Here is a 20,722-nt window from a genome sequence, read left to right as displayed (position 1 = left end):
TCATTTTGACAAATTCCAAACCGCCGAAACTTTAGAATTGAAACTTCAGATTCAAAATCTAAAGTGTGAATTTGAGGCGGTAAAACTTTTAATTTTTTTCTAAATTTCTATTATTCTTTAAATAGCCGTGCTAAAAATGGTGCACTTGGCCAAAAAGCCCTAGGTTGCAATACTGTAAGGAAGTGCACAAACAATCATTCTTAATGCTGTTATTCAGAAATTATCCAGTACTTATTTTACCTTGAAAATTTAAATTAATTTTTTTTATTTCAGGACAATTCAGGTAATTTATGTCTCAAAAAAATAAATTTAAAAACTAAAATTTAAAATATATTGATTAATTCCTAAATAAATAACCGTTAGAGTGGCTAGTTGGTGTCATTTCTACCAATACCGTGCAGTGCGGCCACAGCAGGCGCTAACGCGAGCAAAGTCAAGTCATCCATCAAAATAAAGCCCGCTTCCTGGCTTCTGCTACGGAGTTTTGAGAAGCAGCCACGACACCAATTTTGTCTATGCGGATAAAATAGCAGACACGTCCCCTTCATTCTCCCCTCTTTTGCATGTTCCCTCCGACAATAAACGCACTCACCGAGTAATGCATCGACCAGACTTTTAATTTCCCAATCACAGACTTTGTAATACTGCAAAATCTCAAACAGCGATGCGATTCTTATCGCGGAGAATTAGGACTGTTACTGCTAATGGAGATGGAGGGATTTCGATGTTAGGTTTAGGCAAAAGAGGTATTGCAACGAGCTGTAGAGCTGTGTTGTGTCCACGATTTGGTGGGCCCGAGGTGCTTGAGTTTCATCAAAATGTAGTTGTTCCTGATCTAAAACCTAATCAAGTGCTTGTTCGTGCTCGTGCTGTCTCCATCAACCCCCTTGATACCAGAGTCAGTTCACTTTTTTATTTTCAAATTTTCATTTCTTACTTTTGATTCGTATCAAATGTCGCGAAATTTACTTATAATATGGTTTTGTGTTTGTATTTGAAACTCGTGTTTTACAGTAGATATGTTCGATCAATTACACCTTATTTTATGTTTAGTGTGGATGATTATATGTATCCTCTCTAATTTAAATAGTTAGATTTATATGAGGATTTCAGAAAAATTGAGGCGTCTTAATAAAATGTGCTTGAAGGTGAATTGAAGAAAAAGGGATATATGGGGAATTGTTTGAGTTAGGTCAGATTTTGATGCCCGTGAGACATTCTAAGCATACTATGGTTTTCATTGCTTTGTAAGAGAAGGCACGGAGTACTCAATTTTGGGGAATTTTCCAACAAGTTGATCTATGCTATTGGCAGTGGCGGATGTAGCTTATTAGCTATGGTGCAACCCACTAAATAATAACAAATAATGTATTCTGAATCCATAATTTTAAATGTACAATAAGTTTAGTGCTGAGTATTTTAAAAGCAGAACCCATCAAGTTTAAATCCCAGATCCACCTATGGTTATTGGTCCCTCTAAATTTCTTTGCTTATCCACCACTTGGCAGTTACTGAATGAGTAAACCTCTTCTTAAACTTAATTATGTAATAAAGAGTTCTCTATGAATTTATTTATTATAAGATAAAAATATAGGACTTACTAAGTGGAAATCATGGTTGCTGATAAATACAGTGTTACTATGAAGTGAATGTGATGCCAATAACATCTAAAATCAAATGCCAATGCTTTTCTCTTTCTCTTTCTACTTTGTTAATACATTCATCAGTTCGATGTGGACAACATGTTAGTTTGACGGATACCATCCCGAAGTTTTCTTATTCGACTGTTGAGAACTGCAAATAGTTATAAATGTTAGCATGCCTATTTCCTCAAAATATTCTAATCTTATTTGTTCTTGGGAAACTTGTCAGAGTAGTTCTGATAGATTGAACATTTAGTAGATGCTTTAATTTGTTTCAGATGCGAGCAGGATATGGACGTTCAATTTTCGAACCAGTTTTACCATTGATTTTGGGCCGAGATATAAGTGGTGAAGTGGCAGCTGTTGGAAATTCTGTTAAGTCACTTATAGTTGGGCAGGAGGTATTCGGTGCTCTGCATCCAACCGCTGTGAGGGGTACTTATACTGACTACGCTATTCTTGCAGAAGATGAACTTGCTCCAAAGCCAGGATCACTTTCACATGTGGTATGTTTTCAGTTTGGATACATTCGTAACACCAGCTTCTTGAGGATAGTTTTTTTTTTTTTGGCTATTTGCAATCAGTTATAAAATCAGCGTCTATCTTGTTTACCTACTCGTTATGCTATCTATCACTTTTCTTGGATGTCCGCTCACCCCTCTCTCAGTCTGCAGATTAAGTTATCAATTTCTAAAGCTCATTGTTGAATGATTAATTGTCCTTGTCTATTTTCATTCTGGTTATCTCCATCCCATCGCACATCTTGGTGTTTTTTTACTTTAACATGCTTAAGGTCCTATATGATGCTATTCTGCAGGAAGCCAGTGCCATCCCATTTGCTGCCCTAACTGCTTGGCGTGCGTTAAAAAGTACTGCCAGAATAAGAGTGGGGTATGTTTATGTTATGATAGGTTGAATTTTTTAACCAGTGAAAAGTTTCTTCTTTTTCCCTCTTTTATAGCCCTTTGTGAAGGTATTGGGGTGGGGTGGGGTGGGGGGGGGGTATGAATCTGAGTTTTTCAATTACACTTGAATAATTACCTCTCTGAGAAAAATGAACAGGAAGTTAATTACTCCAAGAGGGTTTTCCTCTGCAAGTATTGCTGTGTCATAACTCATAATCATTTTGAAACTATAATTGTAGAAGGCTTTCTTCTGCAACTGTATTGTTGAGTCATAAGCATTTTCTAAAATTGTTGCGTGTTTAAATTCTGCATTTTCGTTTGCCTGGTTTTGGTGGCAAAGATTATTTCCAGTTACAAAGATTTTTACATTTTGAAGTAAATTATGATCATGAAGATTTTAAGCATGGCACATGAGTGTCAAAATATTTAAAGAGACTGAAATGTCATGACTCTGCTTAATGATTTTCTTTATCAATTCATCTGTTTTTTCCCTCAGTTTTGACAAAACATTCAAGTGATCCAATGTAGGAAGTTATGTACTGCGGTGTCTAGAGACCAGCATTATATTCTTTTGAGTGTATAATGATTTCTTTCATAGTAGATAAATTTTTGTTACTTGGAAGTGCATAAAGAATAAATTTCAAGATGCATTTATGCCGGCATAATGGGACAAACATGGAGTTGCTCTGATGCTGCTGAATAAGATTATTTTGCCTAGAGACTAAAGTTGGTCAAAAGATGGCTTTACCTTTTTATTTGAGAAACTGGATGTTGATTAACAAGGAATAAAAACCTTAGAATATAAGACTACTTACTATTTACTAGTATTACTTACCAAAAAAATAAAGGCTTACCTATTTATTTCTCACAACTCACGGCCATCTTAACTCGTTAATCCTGTTGGAGAGGTCAAAGCACATTTAGACCAATATTCCAGCTCTGTCCTTTCTATCTCATATTAAACTCTTGATAATGAATGAATCTTGATGGATAGGGAACAGTATGATGCCTCAAAATTATATATGTGTGCTGTTTATACTTTATACTGATATCATTATTTTCTCAATCAAATTTCTTCAGGCATAGGGTATTGGTCATAGGTGGAGGAGGAGCAGTAGGTTTCTCTGCAATTCAGCTTGCAGTGGCTGCAGGCTGCCATGTCTCTTCTACGTGCGGAGAAAGTATAAGTATAAGTCGCATTTTGGCAGCCGGTGCGGAGCAGGCTGTTGACTATACCACTGAGGTGACGATGCAGTAGTAGTTCACATGTTTTATCATGTTATTTTATTTGAACATGATATACTTGATTGGTTTTTTAATGGTGTACTCCCCCCCTCTGTCCTTGTTCCAGGATTGACATGTTTGCTTGTTTACAGGATTGTGAAATAGCACTTAAGGGGCATTTCGATGCCGTCTTGGATACAATTGGTGTGCCAGAGACAGAGAGAATAGGTATTAATCTTTTAAAAAGAGGAGGACACTACATGACATTACAGGTTAGGAGTCATCTTACTCTTATAGCCACGGCAGAATCTTCTGCCTAATTTTCTTATACATGATGAAGAATCTGTATATGTTCTTAAAAAAAATTTCCTGTTCTTTTCTCATAGGGGGAGGCTGCATCATTTACTGATAGGTACGGACTGGCTATTGGTCTTCCTCTAGCAACAGCCATCTTGCTGAAGAAGCAAATCCAATATCGATATTCTCATGGAATAGGTACATGAGATCTTTAGAAGGTTTTTATGATCTGTTTGGAAGAAATACCTTTTTACTGATATCTATGAAAAGAACAACTCTTCATCCAAAAGAAAGGGTAAGAAGAAACGGATATGAAATTTTAGCTCATCCCTAACAACATGAGATATATGCTTCCTGTATGCCAGTGAATATTCAAAATGAAGTGAAAAGCATAACAAGAAAGTTAAAAACTGTCGGTTCAGTCCTAGGTGATTACTTCACTATGAGCTGCAACTCCTACAATGAGATTGATATTTGAACTTGATTCAAGACTTCTGTTGCATTATCTCATACACTAGCTATTTTTTGTACTTGGAGTGTTGGTTGAAGAGATTGGCAGAGGTTTTGATCTGAATAATAGTAGATAAAGCTACCAGAGAACCGTTTGAATTAAACCTGGATTGTGACAAACAAATTTTCCAAGGCAAGAACTGAATTATTCAAAATAAATGTTTATAAGTCAAAATAGTGAGTTAGGGAGGGACGCCTTCTTCATCCATGGTTTTTGATGTTTTTTTTAAGTAATTGGAATAGTATAGATATCACATATCAGCATATTTTCGTGCTTATGGCAGGTTCTAGAAGGACTATTTAAGCGAGAATAGCACACAAATCACTGACCTTTATTGAAGTAGATACCAGGGGAAATAACCTTCATCCTTTTAACGGTATCGAATACTTTATTAAAGTGGATTGTATAGTCATTATGATGTGGCTATGACCTTAACGTTATCCTTGGGATACTATACATATCAGCATATTTTCCTGTGTATTAAGTGCGAATAACGTAACAAGTGCTGACTTTCATTCCTCGTTACTGGGTCTCTCTCTCTCTCTCTCTCTCTCTCTCTCTCTCTCTCTTATACACAAAGGTTTTCTTGAAGGAATAACCTTTAGGTAGTTAAAGTTTAGGACAGTTTCTATACACATTTGTTCGGGCTATTTTTGTCCAAAGCATAAATCCTAAATCGATAATTGTATTTATGAATTTGATTGATAAATTGGGAAACTGACCCTCCGTACAAGGTGTATACAAGTAACAAGTAAGCCTACATGCTGCCATGGTTTTGTACAAAAATCAGCCAGTAATTAAAATTAATTGGAATATCATATGTACTCAAGATATGTACAAAGAATAAAAAAATTTCACTAACATCTACAGAAGAGTTCTCAATCCTTCAAATGCTCGCTCTTGTATCTCTTCCGCGTTATTTGCATAAGCAACTTCCATGTTTTATTTCTGTCTTTTCCTTCTATTGAAGTAGCAAATTTCTAACTTTATGTAGCATTATCCATTCAACTTTGGACATATTCTAAATTGTACACCGTGTATGCCATAGCGCAGTGGAGAAATAAGTGATTTACATCCTCTGCTGCATTCTTGTTCATGAAACGCCGGCTAGTAAAAATGATTTTCGCATTCTTCTAGTTCCCAGCTGTAAGTATGGGCCCTTACGCTGCTGTGCAAATAAAAAGTGTCATTCTTGGTGCTCTAGGAACCCATATTGAGGCATGAGAAGCCCTGTGAGGAAGTTCTAAATTTCCTCTCCCGATAATGTTTGTAGAAAGATTTAACTAGAACAACACTGTCCATATGAGCTTTCCATCTCTAGCTATCGTTGTCTATGATCGAGGTTTTTTGCTTATATAGTAGCTCCTACAATTTATTGAGCTCTTCCATTTCTCGACTTGCAGAATTTCGTTAACTCAAATCCCTTGAAATTGTGCCTTTTGTCTCTTTGCAAATCTAGTAACTAGGGCTGTCATATGGTGAATAAACAGAAACTTTCTTATAAGGTGTCACTGCAACGATTCTGCTTCCAGAAGCTAATATTAGCTCCATTTCTTGCTATAAACTCACTTTTCTGTAAATCCCATCCCACACTTTTATTATATTTACCCATAATGCTACTCTATCTGGGGCACCCAAGGGTGTGGAATAGTGATCAATGAAGTGGGAGGAGAACCGTGAGGTCTCAGGTTCAAATTCTAGGCGGAGACAAAAGATACTAGGTGAATATTTTGCATATGCCCAAGCCTTGGTGGGAAGAGTTACCTGGTAACTGTGTTGATGGGAGGTAGCAGGTACACGGTGGAATTAGTTGAGGTGCGTGCAAGCTGGCTTGGACACGATCTGTCTTAAAAAAATGCTTCTCCGTATGGTTGCTTTATCTTATTTGTTCTCCATTCATCCCTTTGGGCATCATATTTGTCAACAATCATTCTCCTCCACAAGGCTTGGTCATCTACTCCAAACCTCCATATCAAGTTATCAACTTAGTTAGTAGAGCTCTATTAAGAATTCTCAAATCCCTCCTGCGATCCCCATCCCTTCTAGGTGATCTGACCATATTCCAATTATCTGGTGGTACCTCGTCACCTCCCCATGTACCACAATAAAAGTTTCTTTGTAACTTCTCCCGTTTCGATGTCACTTATGCTGACAGAGCTAGTGGAGACATGTAGTCTTTTGGAATCTCAACAAGTACTCGTATGAGTTTCTATCCCACTGGAGAAATATCTCTTCTACCATCTAAATCTCTTAACTTTTCGTTTACCTGATTCTACATTGTTATGTTCTTGCATGTCGAGACCAAAGGTAATCCTAAATAAATCACCAAAAGAGATCAGCTTTGAAGCTGCAGATCTCTTCTGGTGACTTTTTTAGGATTACACTGCTTTATATATATATATATAATATATATAAAGGAGATCAGCTTTGAAGCTGAGAACATTTGATTTTTCTCACTTCCGGACCAGGTATCATGTCACTCTTCTTTTAGCTTATTCTCTACCTCGAAACTGCTTAAACCATAGAAGTGTATTCTTTAGGTTGAAGTTGATTTGTCTCAGCATTGCACAATGCAAGTATATCTTCTTCAAAGAGCAAATAAGACACTCTTAAAGTTTAAACTATAATATTTTGCCCTCCTAGCTGTGAATCCCTTCATATATCCATCCTCCCGCTGCTTCATTCATCATTTTGCTTAATGCTCTATCAATAGGAACAACACAGGTTAGAGGATCCCTGTGCACAGACCTCTTGTGTCCTGAGAAACTTGTGCGATTCCCGTTGACTATGAATGATAATTCTCATATCTAGACGTTTTGAGAAGAGAATCTCGGTTCAACCATAATATAATCTAGATTTAGTTCAAGTGAGCTGCTGGGTAGGCTGTTTCAGTTTGGACTAACCTTGATCAGCTTTTTGTGATTCAAGATTATTGATCTTTCTATTATGTTAGGCTACTAAGGATAAACTACGTCCAATATTCATGGTTTTCAAACTTTGGTAGAAACCTGATTCCTTTAGTAGCAGACTGCATTTAGAGCATAGAGGGGTGATGGTGAACACTATGAGATCCTATACTCACAGGACTTCTCCTTCAGTTAGTTCAGTCAAAGAGAGGGAAATGTCTTTCTTTGTTTTATTCACCGAGGTTTTAAATTATGTGGCTTGCTATTATTTCTTCATTTTTTGTGGTTATTTGCAGACAAGAGTGGGTTGCTCTAGTAGTGAGCACCCTCCACTTCCAACCAAGAGGTTGTGAGTTCGAGTCACCCCAAGAGCAAGGTGGAGAGTTCTTGGAGGGAGGGAGCCGAGGGTCTATCAGAAACTGCCTCTCTACTCCAGGGTAGGGGTAAGGTCTGCGTACACACTACCTTCCCCAGACCCCACTAGTGGGATTATATTGGGTGGTTGTTGTTTTTGTGGTTATTTGAAACTCATGGAAAGCTTGTCTAAGGGGTCAAAAGTTGTCATTTCTGGTACTTTTAGAGCTCTTTATAGGTACTTTAAGTAATGTATTTCTTTTGTTGTCATGGTACAGAATATTGGTGGAATTATATGAGGGCTGATGCTGAGGGTTTACATGAGATCCGTCGGTTATCTGAGGCTGGGAAGCTAAGAATCCCAGTAGATAAAACCTTCCCACTTTCGCAGGCCAGAGAGGCCCACGAGGCCAAGGATAGGCGACGAATTCCTGGCAAAGTTGTGCTGGAAATCGACTGATTTAATTTGACGAGATAACCAACGGTCTGAGGATGCAGTGCAGGGCTTTAATGTCCCATGCAGTCTGATATTGCACTCATCATTGGATGCCATATATATTATGTGTTGTCCTTGCAGGAAAACCAGAAGCATTTATACTTTGTTGGAATATATAGGATAGGGGAACTGCCAAGGTAAATGTGCAACCTGTAAATTCTCGGGACATTCTCAATTTTTGTTCTTTTCAAGTATTTGTCATTGTTTCTATGTCGTATTTTCTATGTCACATCTTTAATTAGGTAGTCACGTTGAATGTCTCAGGGAGCCACCTCCGGCTTCTTCAACGACGAGTATCCAGTGCTAGTGTCAATGAGATGCTTTGCCAATGGCCTTAATAAGTCCTAGGGGATGTATGTTTCTTTTCTCTTTTTTCAGAAACAGAATATTATGACATCTGAATTTGAATACATATTTGAACCTGAATTTGAATACTATGACACCTGAGATGCTTCGCCAATGGCCATAATGTTTTAGATACTGCTTTTAAATGTGAATGTTGGTGAATTTAAGAGTGTGTAATTTATCTTTTTTTAAAAGTTAATAGATATAAAATTTCTAAAAAAGCAATATTCCTATACACCAAAATGCAAGTGCTGCACCAAACATTTGTGATTTTTTCTTAAGATAGAAAGGAAGAATTTTGAAATTTGTATTTGTAGTATTAAACATACCATAACACTTGATTGAAATTTCTTAAGTTAATAGTCATGCAGTGGCTGTTGGTGAAGGAGATAGTTGGAAGTGATAATAATGTCGTTGTACAGTGGAGGTTGCTGATAACAAAATGCCACTATGATATGAATTCCTTTTTTTTTTTTTGGGGGGTAAATGGAGAAAATCTATTAACAAACAAAGAATTACATCATAAAATATACCGGAACACTAATCATAGTTCCAGAAGCAACACACTCCCCCCTCAACTATCCCTCCCCTCCAGATCTGCTTCAGAAAAAAAAACTATTCCTTTTCTGTTTGTTGTTACTACTTCTTACTCATTTTTCTTCAGAGTTTAGGATCTATCGAAAACAATCTTTCTACCTTAATAAAGTAGGGGTAAGGTTTGAATATACACTAACCCTCTCATACCCCACATTACGGGATTACACTTGTTATCCCTTCGAGATCATAGTGATATGAACACTATGATATTGAATCTTTAAATGAACGTTGTGATAATTTTAAGATCTGAATTAAACCCTTATACTCAGAGGAAATCAATGATTGTTAAAAAAAATGTATTTAATGGGATGGGTCTATGAACATCTTTTTTTCCTTGGGTGTAGACTTAGTGGATCGGCGGGTTAAAAATGGGTCGAGCAAAAATGGGTTGGGTCTCAACCCGCTCATATTTTATGCGGGTCAATAACGGGTTGGGTATCAAATGGGCTGGTTGAATATGGGTTAACCCATACTATATAATTATACTATTTTTTCAAGTGCAATTTATGATTTTCCTTTTGCTCAGATTATTTAGTGACATAAGCTTAACTGGAATAATATATACTTTTCTTCATTAAATTTATTCAAATTTGATTATCATATTGTAAACTTAATTTACTCTTCCACAAAATAGGACAGTTTTCATTCTAGGAAGAAAATGTGCTTAATGCACATCAAGCAATATCATTAATAATATGACTATGTACAAATTCAACATTAAAATATGTGCTCCATGACTAAAAAAAATACTATTTTTTTTGGTTGAAAAAGAAAGTACTCATTTTGTTGAAATGAAAGAACTTTTTCTACATTATTTTGTTGAAATGAAAGAAAACTTTTTAACATCTTGAAAAGAAAGTGCTTTTTTTGTTGAAATAAAAAAAATACTTTTTTTACATTATGAAAAGAAAATACTCATTTTGTGAAAATGAAAAAGAAAGTACTTTTAATAATATTTCTATTGAGTTGATGGGGGTGGGGGTGGAGGTTGGGATGGTAGGGGTGGGGTAGGGTGGTTTGGGGGTGGGAGGGTGAGTTGGTAGAAATGGGGAATACGGTGGGGAAGATTGAAAGAATTTTGAAAAATATTTTCCTTATCAAGAGAAGAAAAATATTTTCCTCCAATTGGAGAAAAATGAGTTCATGAGGAACATATTTTTCAAAACATTTAAGCAACTAAACATAAAAATTAAAAAATATTTTTCGAAAAATATTTTCCTTCATACCAAACACACCCTTAATGTACTCTTGAGTACCTCTTTATCCAAAGTGACATATTACAAATGGAAAAAAATATTCTCTTTCTTAAGATGTACTCTTCAAGAACAAATGAAAAATTATGTAAATTTGGTTCTACTTCTTAAACTATTCTTGGTATTCAAGTATGCATCAAGAAAGAACAAGGACGCTAAACAATACTTAGAATATTTAGAAGGAAAAAAAATACTCACATGTCAGCTATAGTGAGAAGAAACACACGGAGGAAGAGGAATTAGAATACCTTTATAGCATTTTTAATTTAAAAAATAATATCATGTATTTTGAGTGAGCAAAAGTTGGAAGATAACTCAGTAGACTAACCCATATTTTACCCACATTTTACCAATGAATACCTATATTTTTACGAATTGAATATGGGTTGAAGCCTCAATTTTGTCCAACTTAAATATCACTCATCCAATCCACTAAAATATGACTGAATTGGACGGGTTACAAAATATGAGCTCATTTTGACAGCACTAGGTGTAGTCATTGCCAAAATGTATTCATGCATAGGCTGTTGTAATTGGTCTTCGTCACAAACTCACAATGATACACTGGGATGGGCTAGTCCGATACAAATTTACTGGATTAACTATGTTAATACAAATTTATGTAAAGTTCCCTTAATGTTTCAAGATTGGGTGATTTGCATAAATAGACACTCTTAATTTTTTGTCCCTACTTGCCCATGGGTAAATTTCAAGTTTAATAAATATTATATGTCGCTTGACTCATAGACTTTAGACCTTAAAAGTTTGTCTATAAAATAGTGGAGGTCAAAAAATTAAGACCATTCAAATCAAGGTCATTGGGAGGATTTAACCTTTGAATTTCGTATAAAAGATCATACCTGAACAATCAACATTAGTAAATTACTTTTCACTAAGAGATGCAGTGAACCACCTTGTTATCCATGTGCATTTATAATTGAAAATCCAGCAAATCTTTCAAGCTGTCACTTTAAATTTCACTTGTCATTCTCTAGAGTTAAAAAAGTTTGCACTGCTACAATATTTTCTTTTTAAAGGCAAAAAGCAGAACCTTTTTCATGTGAAACAAAGTAGTTTTAGTAAAAGATATCTTTTTCTTTATTTCCCTATCAATGATACTTTTGTCCTTTTCTGATGTAAATGCTGGTCAAAGCCCTTCTCTCCAAATAACTCTTGACTAGGACCAATAGCATTCCCCCGAGGGTTGATGCAACTTATGTTTCATATTACAACATGATTATATATGTATAAAATTATTAAATTTCAATTAGTTATAAGTTTTGAACTCAATAGTAAAAGTATATAAAATTATGTAATGAAAATATAAATATTAAATCTTATGAAATTTAAATTTTGGGTTTGTCTATGTTCTGTGTAATTCGAAGCGTTCAATTGAACTCATAATTTTTGACACTGTGCATAAATTTATACATAAAAATTTACAAAAATTGCAACCACGAGTGGATATGTATGCATAACTTTAAAAATATAACGGGTTTAATATTAAAAATCTTAAAGACTGAACTCATAAAATTTAAATTATAAATCTGATTCCGTCTATGTTCCTCCCTATCCCCTCCAAAACCAAAATATTGTATATAAAAAATCTCACTCTAACTTTAGAAGATGAGTTGGATTTACCCTCTTAGGAAAAAGCTTTTTCTTTTTAGGGGTGTTAAATTTTCTTACTTTTTTTTCTTTTGTGGTGGTGTTAAATTTTCTCACCAGGATGTGCACAGGGAATTAGTGAGGATTAGTGCAGGTGATTAAAAAATCCATAACGGCTATTCAAAGTTCACGCGCGGCATTTGCGCAGCTTTTTATGTTTGTGCGTGGAAGCATCTAGCTCAGGCCTCAGCTAAGAATTCAGCCAACGAGTACTGGACGACAGAGGCCCACTCTCGTTTGAGAGCGTCAGTACTTTAATAAATCACGTTAACAATGGAGATATTGGCGATTGTGGTGCACGATCACAGATGAAGCGTGAGGCGGAATGTGCTACTTTCTAATTGTTGTAGAGTGCTCGCCAGTCACGTGCACTCTTGGATTCTTTTGTTTTACCTTTTCTTTGTCGACCTTTTTTCCCATGTGACCTATCCTCCAATTCACCCCCAAATTGGGGTTTATTACGGTTTTACCACTCGCACCCATTAGTAAGTGTTTGCTTTATTACTTGTGGAGAAAATTTTGGTTTTATTACATGTAATAATAATCTCTAATTTACAGCCAAATGTAAGAAAAATCACACTTCAATTGCAATCTTACAAATTTCATTGTAACTGTAAGTTGCCACGGGCAGATTATTTAAGAACATAATTATTTTTGTAATAACGGTGATATTTGTATCGGTAAAGTTGTCTTCGTGACCTATATGTTACGGTTTCGAATCGTGAAACAGTTAATAATACTTGTATTAAAGTATTTTTGGGTACAACCTTTCACCAGATCCTACATGAACATGGAATGACCTGTGGCTTGTGCACACGTTGCTTCTTGCTACAACTCACAATATTTCAGTTGGGATTCAAGTTTTAGATCTTCACAAGAAAATATGATAAATAATTTGTTTTTTCAGTGACATAAGAATTTTGACTAATCTCAGCTTGCTATAACACACAGTCACAGTATCACTTGTGATCTTTAGAGTGTTAATCTTGTATCTCAATTATCTCCTCAAAGACAAGGTGATAAAATTCACTAAAGTGACTAAAGTATATTGATAGTCCAAAAGATTTTTACACCGCTATAATATAAGTAAACTCGACAAGAAAATCTTTAAACTAGTGATTAAAGGTGATGATACCTCATCAAAACGACTGAAAAAGAAATTAGAAATAATCACCCTTTTAATGGTGAAAGTGGAGTATGATGATTTACGCGGTGGGAATTCTCGTTACAGATGTGGGAAAATAAAACAGTAAACCGGGGTGATTTTACGCGATAAATGACAAAATAACAATGTTATTTTAAGGGTCGCTTAATTTGGTTCAAGGATTAGGTGGATTATCTTGATATATATTATGAGATTAAAGTTATCCTGTGTTTGGTTGAAAATATTAGCTAAAACTACTACTATTCTTATGCCAAAATCTTAATTCTCCTATATCTTATCTCATAAGTATATAAGATGAGATAAGTTATTCGATTTTAATTTCAGAATTAAAATTCTAAAATATTATTTTAGAGGGATAGTTTAATTTGGTTCAAGGATTAGGTGAATTATCCGGGTATATATTTTGAGATTACAGTTGTCCCATATTTGGTTGGAGATATTAGCTAAAACTAGTATTATTCTTATACCAAAATTTTAATATAACTTATCTCATATCAGATCTTAATTTCAGAATTATAATTCTGAAATATCCTGAATTTCGAACGAAGAGTTTTGGCGTGATGATGGTGTTGGATTAACGTTTAGTGATCTGGCTGACTGGCCACGTTGATGGAAGATTTTGGAGCTATCGTAGAAAATGCTGGATTAGTGCTTTACATTATTATCTTATCAATATTGTCGGTATCACTCTATGGCCTTTATTATTCAAAGTTGCCCATGTTTGCTCAAGAATGACTACAACCAAAATTAGAACAAGCACGTGCTATGAAAGCTAGAGTGAATAATGTATAAGTCGAAATCTGCCCCATAATATTTAGGGCGAGGTAACGTTGAGAAAAGAGTCAGTCAAGTTCGACCAGGAAACAACGGTACTCGTGATCGAGGTGTCAATAATGATCGAGGTCGAGCACTACAGAAAGAGTTGTAACGGCTAGTTTCTAGAATAAGATATCAAAGTAAATATTCTAGTAGATATTTTCTACACTTATATTATTAGGGTTTGTTAGGGATATGTATCATATAAATAGGAAAAAAGACAATGAATGAGGGTTTGTGACATTCATTTGATAAGAGCATACTTTTGATAAAAGATTCTCTCTCTCTTTTAAAGATACAAATATCACATTTTCATCAAGATTTTTGTTCATATTATTCTATACTTTTTCATCAGATCCGAAAATAATTTGAACATTCTAGGATTTATCTGTCACTCATCATTGTCAGAGGGAACCATCATCTAGTTCATCCTTTATTGGGTGAATCACTTATCATATTTACTTAAATGTCATTTATTGCTATTTATTTCTCCATTATTGCTCATACTTTTCGGAATATTTAATACATGTTATCAATCCACCACCAAATCTATTTAATGTCAGCCACATTTTTGGAATACACATTGAGAGATATTATTATTAACTAAGTTTAACCCATCATTATATAAATACAATTGTTTTAGCCAAAAATTACGTTTTTTGGTCATACAATTTGGCGCCGTCTGTGGAGACTTCCTAGTTAAATTTTTAGTTTATTCTAGATCTATAACTAACACGAATTACTAACGTAAAAAAGAAAAAGCAAGAACAAGATCTCTTTTCTTTATGTGCACGAATCTCATATGGCAGGTAACAAAGAAGAAATGATGAGAATAATAAGTGGCCTCCTAACCAACCTCATGAACGTCATCAATGAGAGTTGTGAAACAACGAACGGAGAAGCAACACCCAATGCCTCCCCTAAACGAGATGAGTCACCTCCCCATCACTGAAGCATCACAAAATCTCTTAGTAAGGGAGCCTCCACATCTATGGTGGAGGAGACGCCACCAGCTGTAAAAAAGTTCCTTGAGGCCTGGCTAACTGAGACACTAACCACAGTCCTCCATAAGCCCGCTCGTGACACAATTACAGAAAATGCGAGGACTTGCGTTACACAACCAGTAGATGAGCAGCGCAACTGATTCCCTCCTCCTCCAATGACATGTATCACTCACAATGTCACTGATAGTGCAGGTGACGACGCTTTCACAACCATTTTGAAAAGGATTGAGGAAATGGAGAATGGGAACAAAGCACTCCTGGACCAAATGAGAGAACACCAAAAAAGGGTCGATAAGATACCGGGCGCCCCTAAGCTCTTGCCGAAGAGAGATGTTGGTCGGTTCGTCGAGCAGCCATATAGTGATGACGTCGCCCCACATGCCATACCAAAAACCTTTAAAATGCGGCCCTACTTGAAAATATATAATGGAACGACCAACTCCGAAGACCATGTGACTCACTACGTCACCAGCGTGAAAGGAAATGATCTCGCCAAGGAACAAGTATCCTCTATTTTGTTGAAAACATTCGGTGAGACCCTCATGGGAGGAGCATTGACATGGTATTCACAACTACTTGCACGCTCCATTGAAATTTTCGAAGAGATGGTAGACAAGTTCATAACGGCCCATGTTGGGGCCAAGAAAGTCAAAGCAAGAGTGAACGACATATTTGACATTAAACAGTCTTTGGGAGAGGGACTGAGGGACTTCCTCGCCCGTTTCAATCGAGTAAGGATGACCCCGTCGAACGTGTTGGAAGGGATGGTAGTCGTAGCCTTCCAGAATGGGCTGAGCAGGAACGGGTTGAGGGCGACTAGGAAACTATTAAGTTGACTCATGAAGTACCCCCAAACTACTTGGGATGAAATACACAACGCGTATTTTGCCGAGGTCCGAGAAGACGAGGACGACCTCAACAGACCAACTCATCGACTGACCTCGGTACATGCCGAATCCAGAAAAGATCGAAGAAATGGTACCAGAAAGGGTCTTGCAGCTCTGCGACCCTATAGGGAACGACATCTACCATATGTCAGAATGGCGATTACATCCTCCTCCTGCCACGAAGAGGTCCTACCCAAATCAAGGACAGGGACTCAACGGAACGAAAGAGGTATGCCACCTTTATTACCTGCTCACAATCTTTTTTGTCACCTACAGAAATAGTCTACGCCTTAGAGAAGCTCGTACCAATAGTGAAATGGCCACAAAAGATAAGGTTAGACCCGAGTACTAGGAAATCAAACGCCATTTGTGAATCTACCACGAGCGAGGGCACAAAACCGAGGATTGCATCGCCCTAAGATATGAGGTCGTAAACATGCTACGACAGGGATACCTCAAAGAATTGCTGAGTGACCGGGGAAGGACCAACTTTACTAGAGGACGTGAACAACATCAAGGACCGCCGAAACCGCCCTCGCCAACCCGCATTGTCCACATAATCATCGGCGATGTCGATGATGCTTCCATCAACAGTGTGAAGTTCACCACAACCCACAAGCTCAAACAGTCAATCACCCACAAACGGTATGATAAACTCAAAAGAAAGTATCATCTTCGATAAGTCAGATACCAACGATTTTTCTTTCCCTCACTATGATGCCCTTGTTATCACTTTACGAATTTTAGATACCGATATGAGACACATCATGGTAGACGATGGGAGCGGCTCATGAATTATCCACCCTTAAGTACTTGCACAACTCGAAGATAAGATAGTGTCGTGTTGCATCATGCTAACTGGTTTTAACAATGTAGTTGTGCGAACATTTGGCGAAATCACACTCCCCGTCTTGGCCGACGACGTCACTCCGGAAACCACGTTCCATATCATGGACCAAGACACAACGTACAACGCCATAATAGCACGACCATGGATACACACCATGAGAGCCATCCCTTCCAACTTATACCAACTCATCAAATTCCCAACTATATAGGGAATATTTAGCATACGAGGAGAACAACGTACATCCCGGCAATGCTACCGCATCACCCTAGACTGAACAGTCACTCAGCAAATGAAGGACGAAGAAAAAGAGGCATAGCAATCAACAAGGTCGAGCTCGATATGTGACGGTAGCGAGGATGTCATCAGAGACCCCGATATGGTCGAAGCTGTAGAATCGACCATAAAAGACCTCGACCCCGTTCAATTAGACATCAACGAACACAGCATGAAAGCTTACATCGGCTGCAAACTTCAGGAACCAGGTAAAATCTGTCAATTCTTAACTACTAACGTAGACTTGTTTGCTTTCAGCCATGCAGATACGCCAGGTATCCTGAAGGAAATCGCCACACACAATCTGAATGTCGACCCATTCCACCCCTCAGTGAGGCAAGTAAGGCGTAAGTTCAACTCCGCGATCAATGACGCAGTACGTGAAGAGGTGGAAAAGTTATTGGAAAATGGCTCCATCAGGGAGTCAAAATACCACCAATGGGTCGCCAATGTGGTCATGGTGAAAAAGAAGAATGTGAAATGGCGAATGCGCGTAGATTTCACAGATTTGAACAAAGCATTCCCCAAAGATTCATTCTAATTAACCCATATCAACCAACTCATTGACGCAACAGTTGGGCATGAACTGGTGAGCTCCTTGGATGCCTACTCGGGCTATAATCAAATCCTCATGGAAGAAAAGGATAAGGAGAAAACCACTTTCATCACCCATCGGGGGACGTACCGCTACAGGGTCATGCCCTTCAGGCTGAAAAGCGTAGGGGCAACTTACTAAAGGTTAGTGACGAGGATGTTCAAAGACCAACTCGGCAAAACAATGGAAGTCTATATAGATGACATGCTGGTCAAGTCCAAAAGGAAGGAAGACCGCATCGACCACCTAAGAGAAACCTTCAATATACTCAGACGGTACAGAATGAAACTAAATCCCGAAAAGTGAGCATTCAATGTGGCCTCGGGAAAATTTCTAAGTTTCCTGGAATCATATCGAGGGATCGAGGTCAACCCTGATCAAATCAGAGCCACCAAAGGGATACCAGAATACTTGACCACCAAAAAACAGGTTCAGAAGTTGACTGACCGTATCGTCGCCCTTTCAAGATTTATTTCGCAATCATCGGATAGGTGTCACAGATTCTTCGGCATACTCAAGAAAGATAACGGCCTCCAATGGACTTCTGAGTGCGTCCAAGTCCTAAAGGAATTAAAAGCATATTTGCCATCGCCATCATTACTTTCAAAACTAAAGCTAGGGGAATGTCTCCTCGTCTACCTCGCTGTATTCAAAGTAGTTGTGAGCGCAGTCTTGTTCCGAGAAAATAAAGGTAAGCAGTCCCCCATCTATTACATTAGTAAAACACTAGTCGACACCGAGACGAGATACCATCACCTCGAAAAATTGTCTTTGGCCTTAGTCGTAGCTTCACGAAATCTTAGACTATATTTCCAATGCCACCCCATCTCGGTCATCACGATTCTCCCCTTAAGAAGCATTTTGCATAAAACCGAGCTATCAGGCAGGTTGGCCAAATAGGCCATCGAACTGAGCGAGCACGATGTCATATATTAGCTGCGAACAATGATAAAGTCACAAGTTCTTTATGCCTTCATCGCCGACTTCAGCGAAAAAATAATGCCCAAAGTTGAAAGAGAAGTCGTCCACGCTTCTCCCCAAACACAGGACCTCTGGCTCCTGTACACTGATGGCATGTCTAACGTGTCAGGGTCCATACTGGGACTCGTACTTGAAGTCCTAACCGGCGAAGTGATTCACCAATTTATAAGGTGCCCGGACATGACTAACAACGAGGCCGAGTATGAGGCCGTAATTGCAGGGTTAAGGCTAACACTCAAATATGGGGCGAAACGGGTAAGAATACAATGCGATTCTCAACTCGTGGTCAACCAAGTCACAAGGACTTTCCAAATCAAGGAACATAGGTTACAGAAATACCAAACTGAAATCTGTAAGATGCTGCCCCAGTTCGACGAATGCCAACTTGACCAGATCCCCCGAGCATAGAATGCCGAGGCGGACGACCTCGGCAAATTATCCACAGCCACCAAAAACATTGCAACTGGAGATAGAAGTGTAGTACACCTTCTCAACTCATCGATAGACCAAATCGAGGTAAGAACCATTAACCTGACTTGGGACTGGCTCAACCGTATTGTTACATACTTGCAGGACGACATACTCCCAGGTGATAAAAAAGAGGCCAAGAAACTGAGAATGCAAGAAGCCAGGTACAACATTATCCACAACGACCTGTATAAGAGAACGTACGGTGGCCCTCTGGCGAAATGCTTGGGCCCAAATCAGACGCAAGAGGTCCACAAAGGCCATTGCAGAGCTTATTTCTGCAATCGGGATTTGGTCAAATGCCTCATACAGGTAGGGTATTACTGGCCCGCCATGAAAAATGAGGTCACAGACTTCGTGAAAAAATGCGAGCAATGCCAAAAGTATGCCCCAATGATTCACCAAGCAGGAAAACACCTCCACTCAGTCACCTCCCCTTGGTCATTCATCAAATGAGGAATGAACATCGTGGGCCCCCTCCCGATAGGATGAGGTAACGTACGATTCCTTTTGGTTTTGATTGACTATTTCTCTAAATGGGTAGAAGTAGGAGCATTCACCCAAATACGTGAATAGGAAGTGATCGTCTTCATATGGAAAACATTGTATGTCGGTTCGGCCTCCCCAAAGAGATAAATTGCGACAACGGACCCCAATTTACCGGAAAGAAGGTCGCTGAATTTTTTGAGAAATGGAATATCAAAAGAATACTCTCAACACCATACCATCCCGCGGGCAACGGAAAAGTAGAGTCCTCCAACAAATCGATACTGAACATCATGAAGAAAAAACTTGAATACACAAAAGGACTGTGGCCGAAAATATTACCAGAAGTACTTTGGGCCTATCGAACAACGCCGAAAACGAGCACAGGAGAGACGCCTTACTCGTTAGTTTATGGGACTGATGCAGTAATATCGGTCGAAGTCGGGGAGCCTAGCCTAAGATACTCCCACGAGAGCGAACCGAGGAACAATGAAAGCAGAAGGCATGAGCTTGACAAAGTCGAAGAATGAAGAGACATGGCCTACGTAAGGATGATCGCCCAAAAACAACAAGCAGAACGCTATTATAACAAAAAGGCAAAGGTCAGGCCACTCAAAGTCGGGGACTACGTGCTTAAAGCTAAAACACAAGCAAGCAAAGACCCACGGGAAGACAAACTAGGAACAAATTGGGACAGCCCGTACAAGATCACGGCAACAACGAACAAAGGGTCATTCCAACTAGAAACAATGGAAGGAAAGCTAATACTAAACAACTAAAATATCACCCACCTCAAGAACTTCAACTTCTAAGAGATAAGGCGTCCCCCAAGTCGTACTCGTTTTTCCCTCACTTGAGCTTTGTCCCAATTGGGTTTTCTTAAGGAGGTTTTTAACGAGGCGACTAAGGGGACACCTCAAGCCAAAGTACATAAAGGTAGAGGCACAAGGTGGCTAGTTCATTGCTCGACCTCTCAAGCCTTCTCCAGGTCGACCAAT

General features: G+C 38.1%; 1 protein-coding gene across 2 annotated transcripts; it reads left to right on the top strand.

Moving 5' to 3' along the window:
* The first annotated feature begins 397 nt into the window (after positions 1-397).
* Positions 398-8,796, top strand: LOC104092039 (uncharacterized). 2 transcript variants are annotated; one of them, XR_011408434.1, is made up of 8 exons: positions 398-898; positions 1,922-2,149; positions 2,461-2,534; positions 3,629-3,791; positions 3,925-4,044; positions 4,159-4,267; positions 4,864-7,929; positions 8,119-8,292. XR_011408434.1 is itself a non-coding variant. In XM_009597525.4 (7 exons), exons 1-7 carry the CDS (start codon positions 665-667, stop codon positions 8,298-8,300), a joined length of 1,110 nt encoding a protein of 369 aa, XP_009595820.1. In that variant the 5' UTR covers positions 400-664; the 3' UTR covers positions 8,301-8,796. The 2 variants fall into 2 exon arrangements, 1 of the variants encoding a protein (XP_009595820.1); XM_009597525.4 differs by lacking the exon at positions 4,864-7,929 and having other exon boundaries at positions 400-898; positions 8,119-8,796.
* Positions 8,797-20,722: the final 11,926 nt, after the last annotated feature.

The sequence above is a fragment of the Nicotiana tomentosiformis genome, chromosome 6 (genome assembly GCF_000390325.3).
Source record: "Nicotiana tomentosiformis chromosome 6, ASM39032v3, whole genome shotgun sequence".
Taxonomy (NCBI): domain Eukaryota; kingdom Viridiplantae; phylum Streptophyta; class Magnoliopsida; order Solanales; family Solanaceae; genus Nicotiana; species Nicotiana tomentosiformis.
Note: the sequence above shows the minus strand (reverse complement) of the source record. Positions and strands in the feature narration are given on the sequence as shown.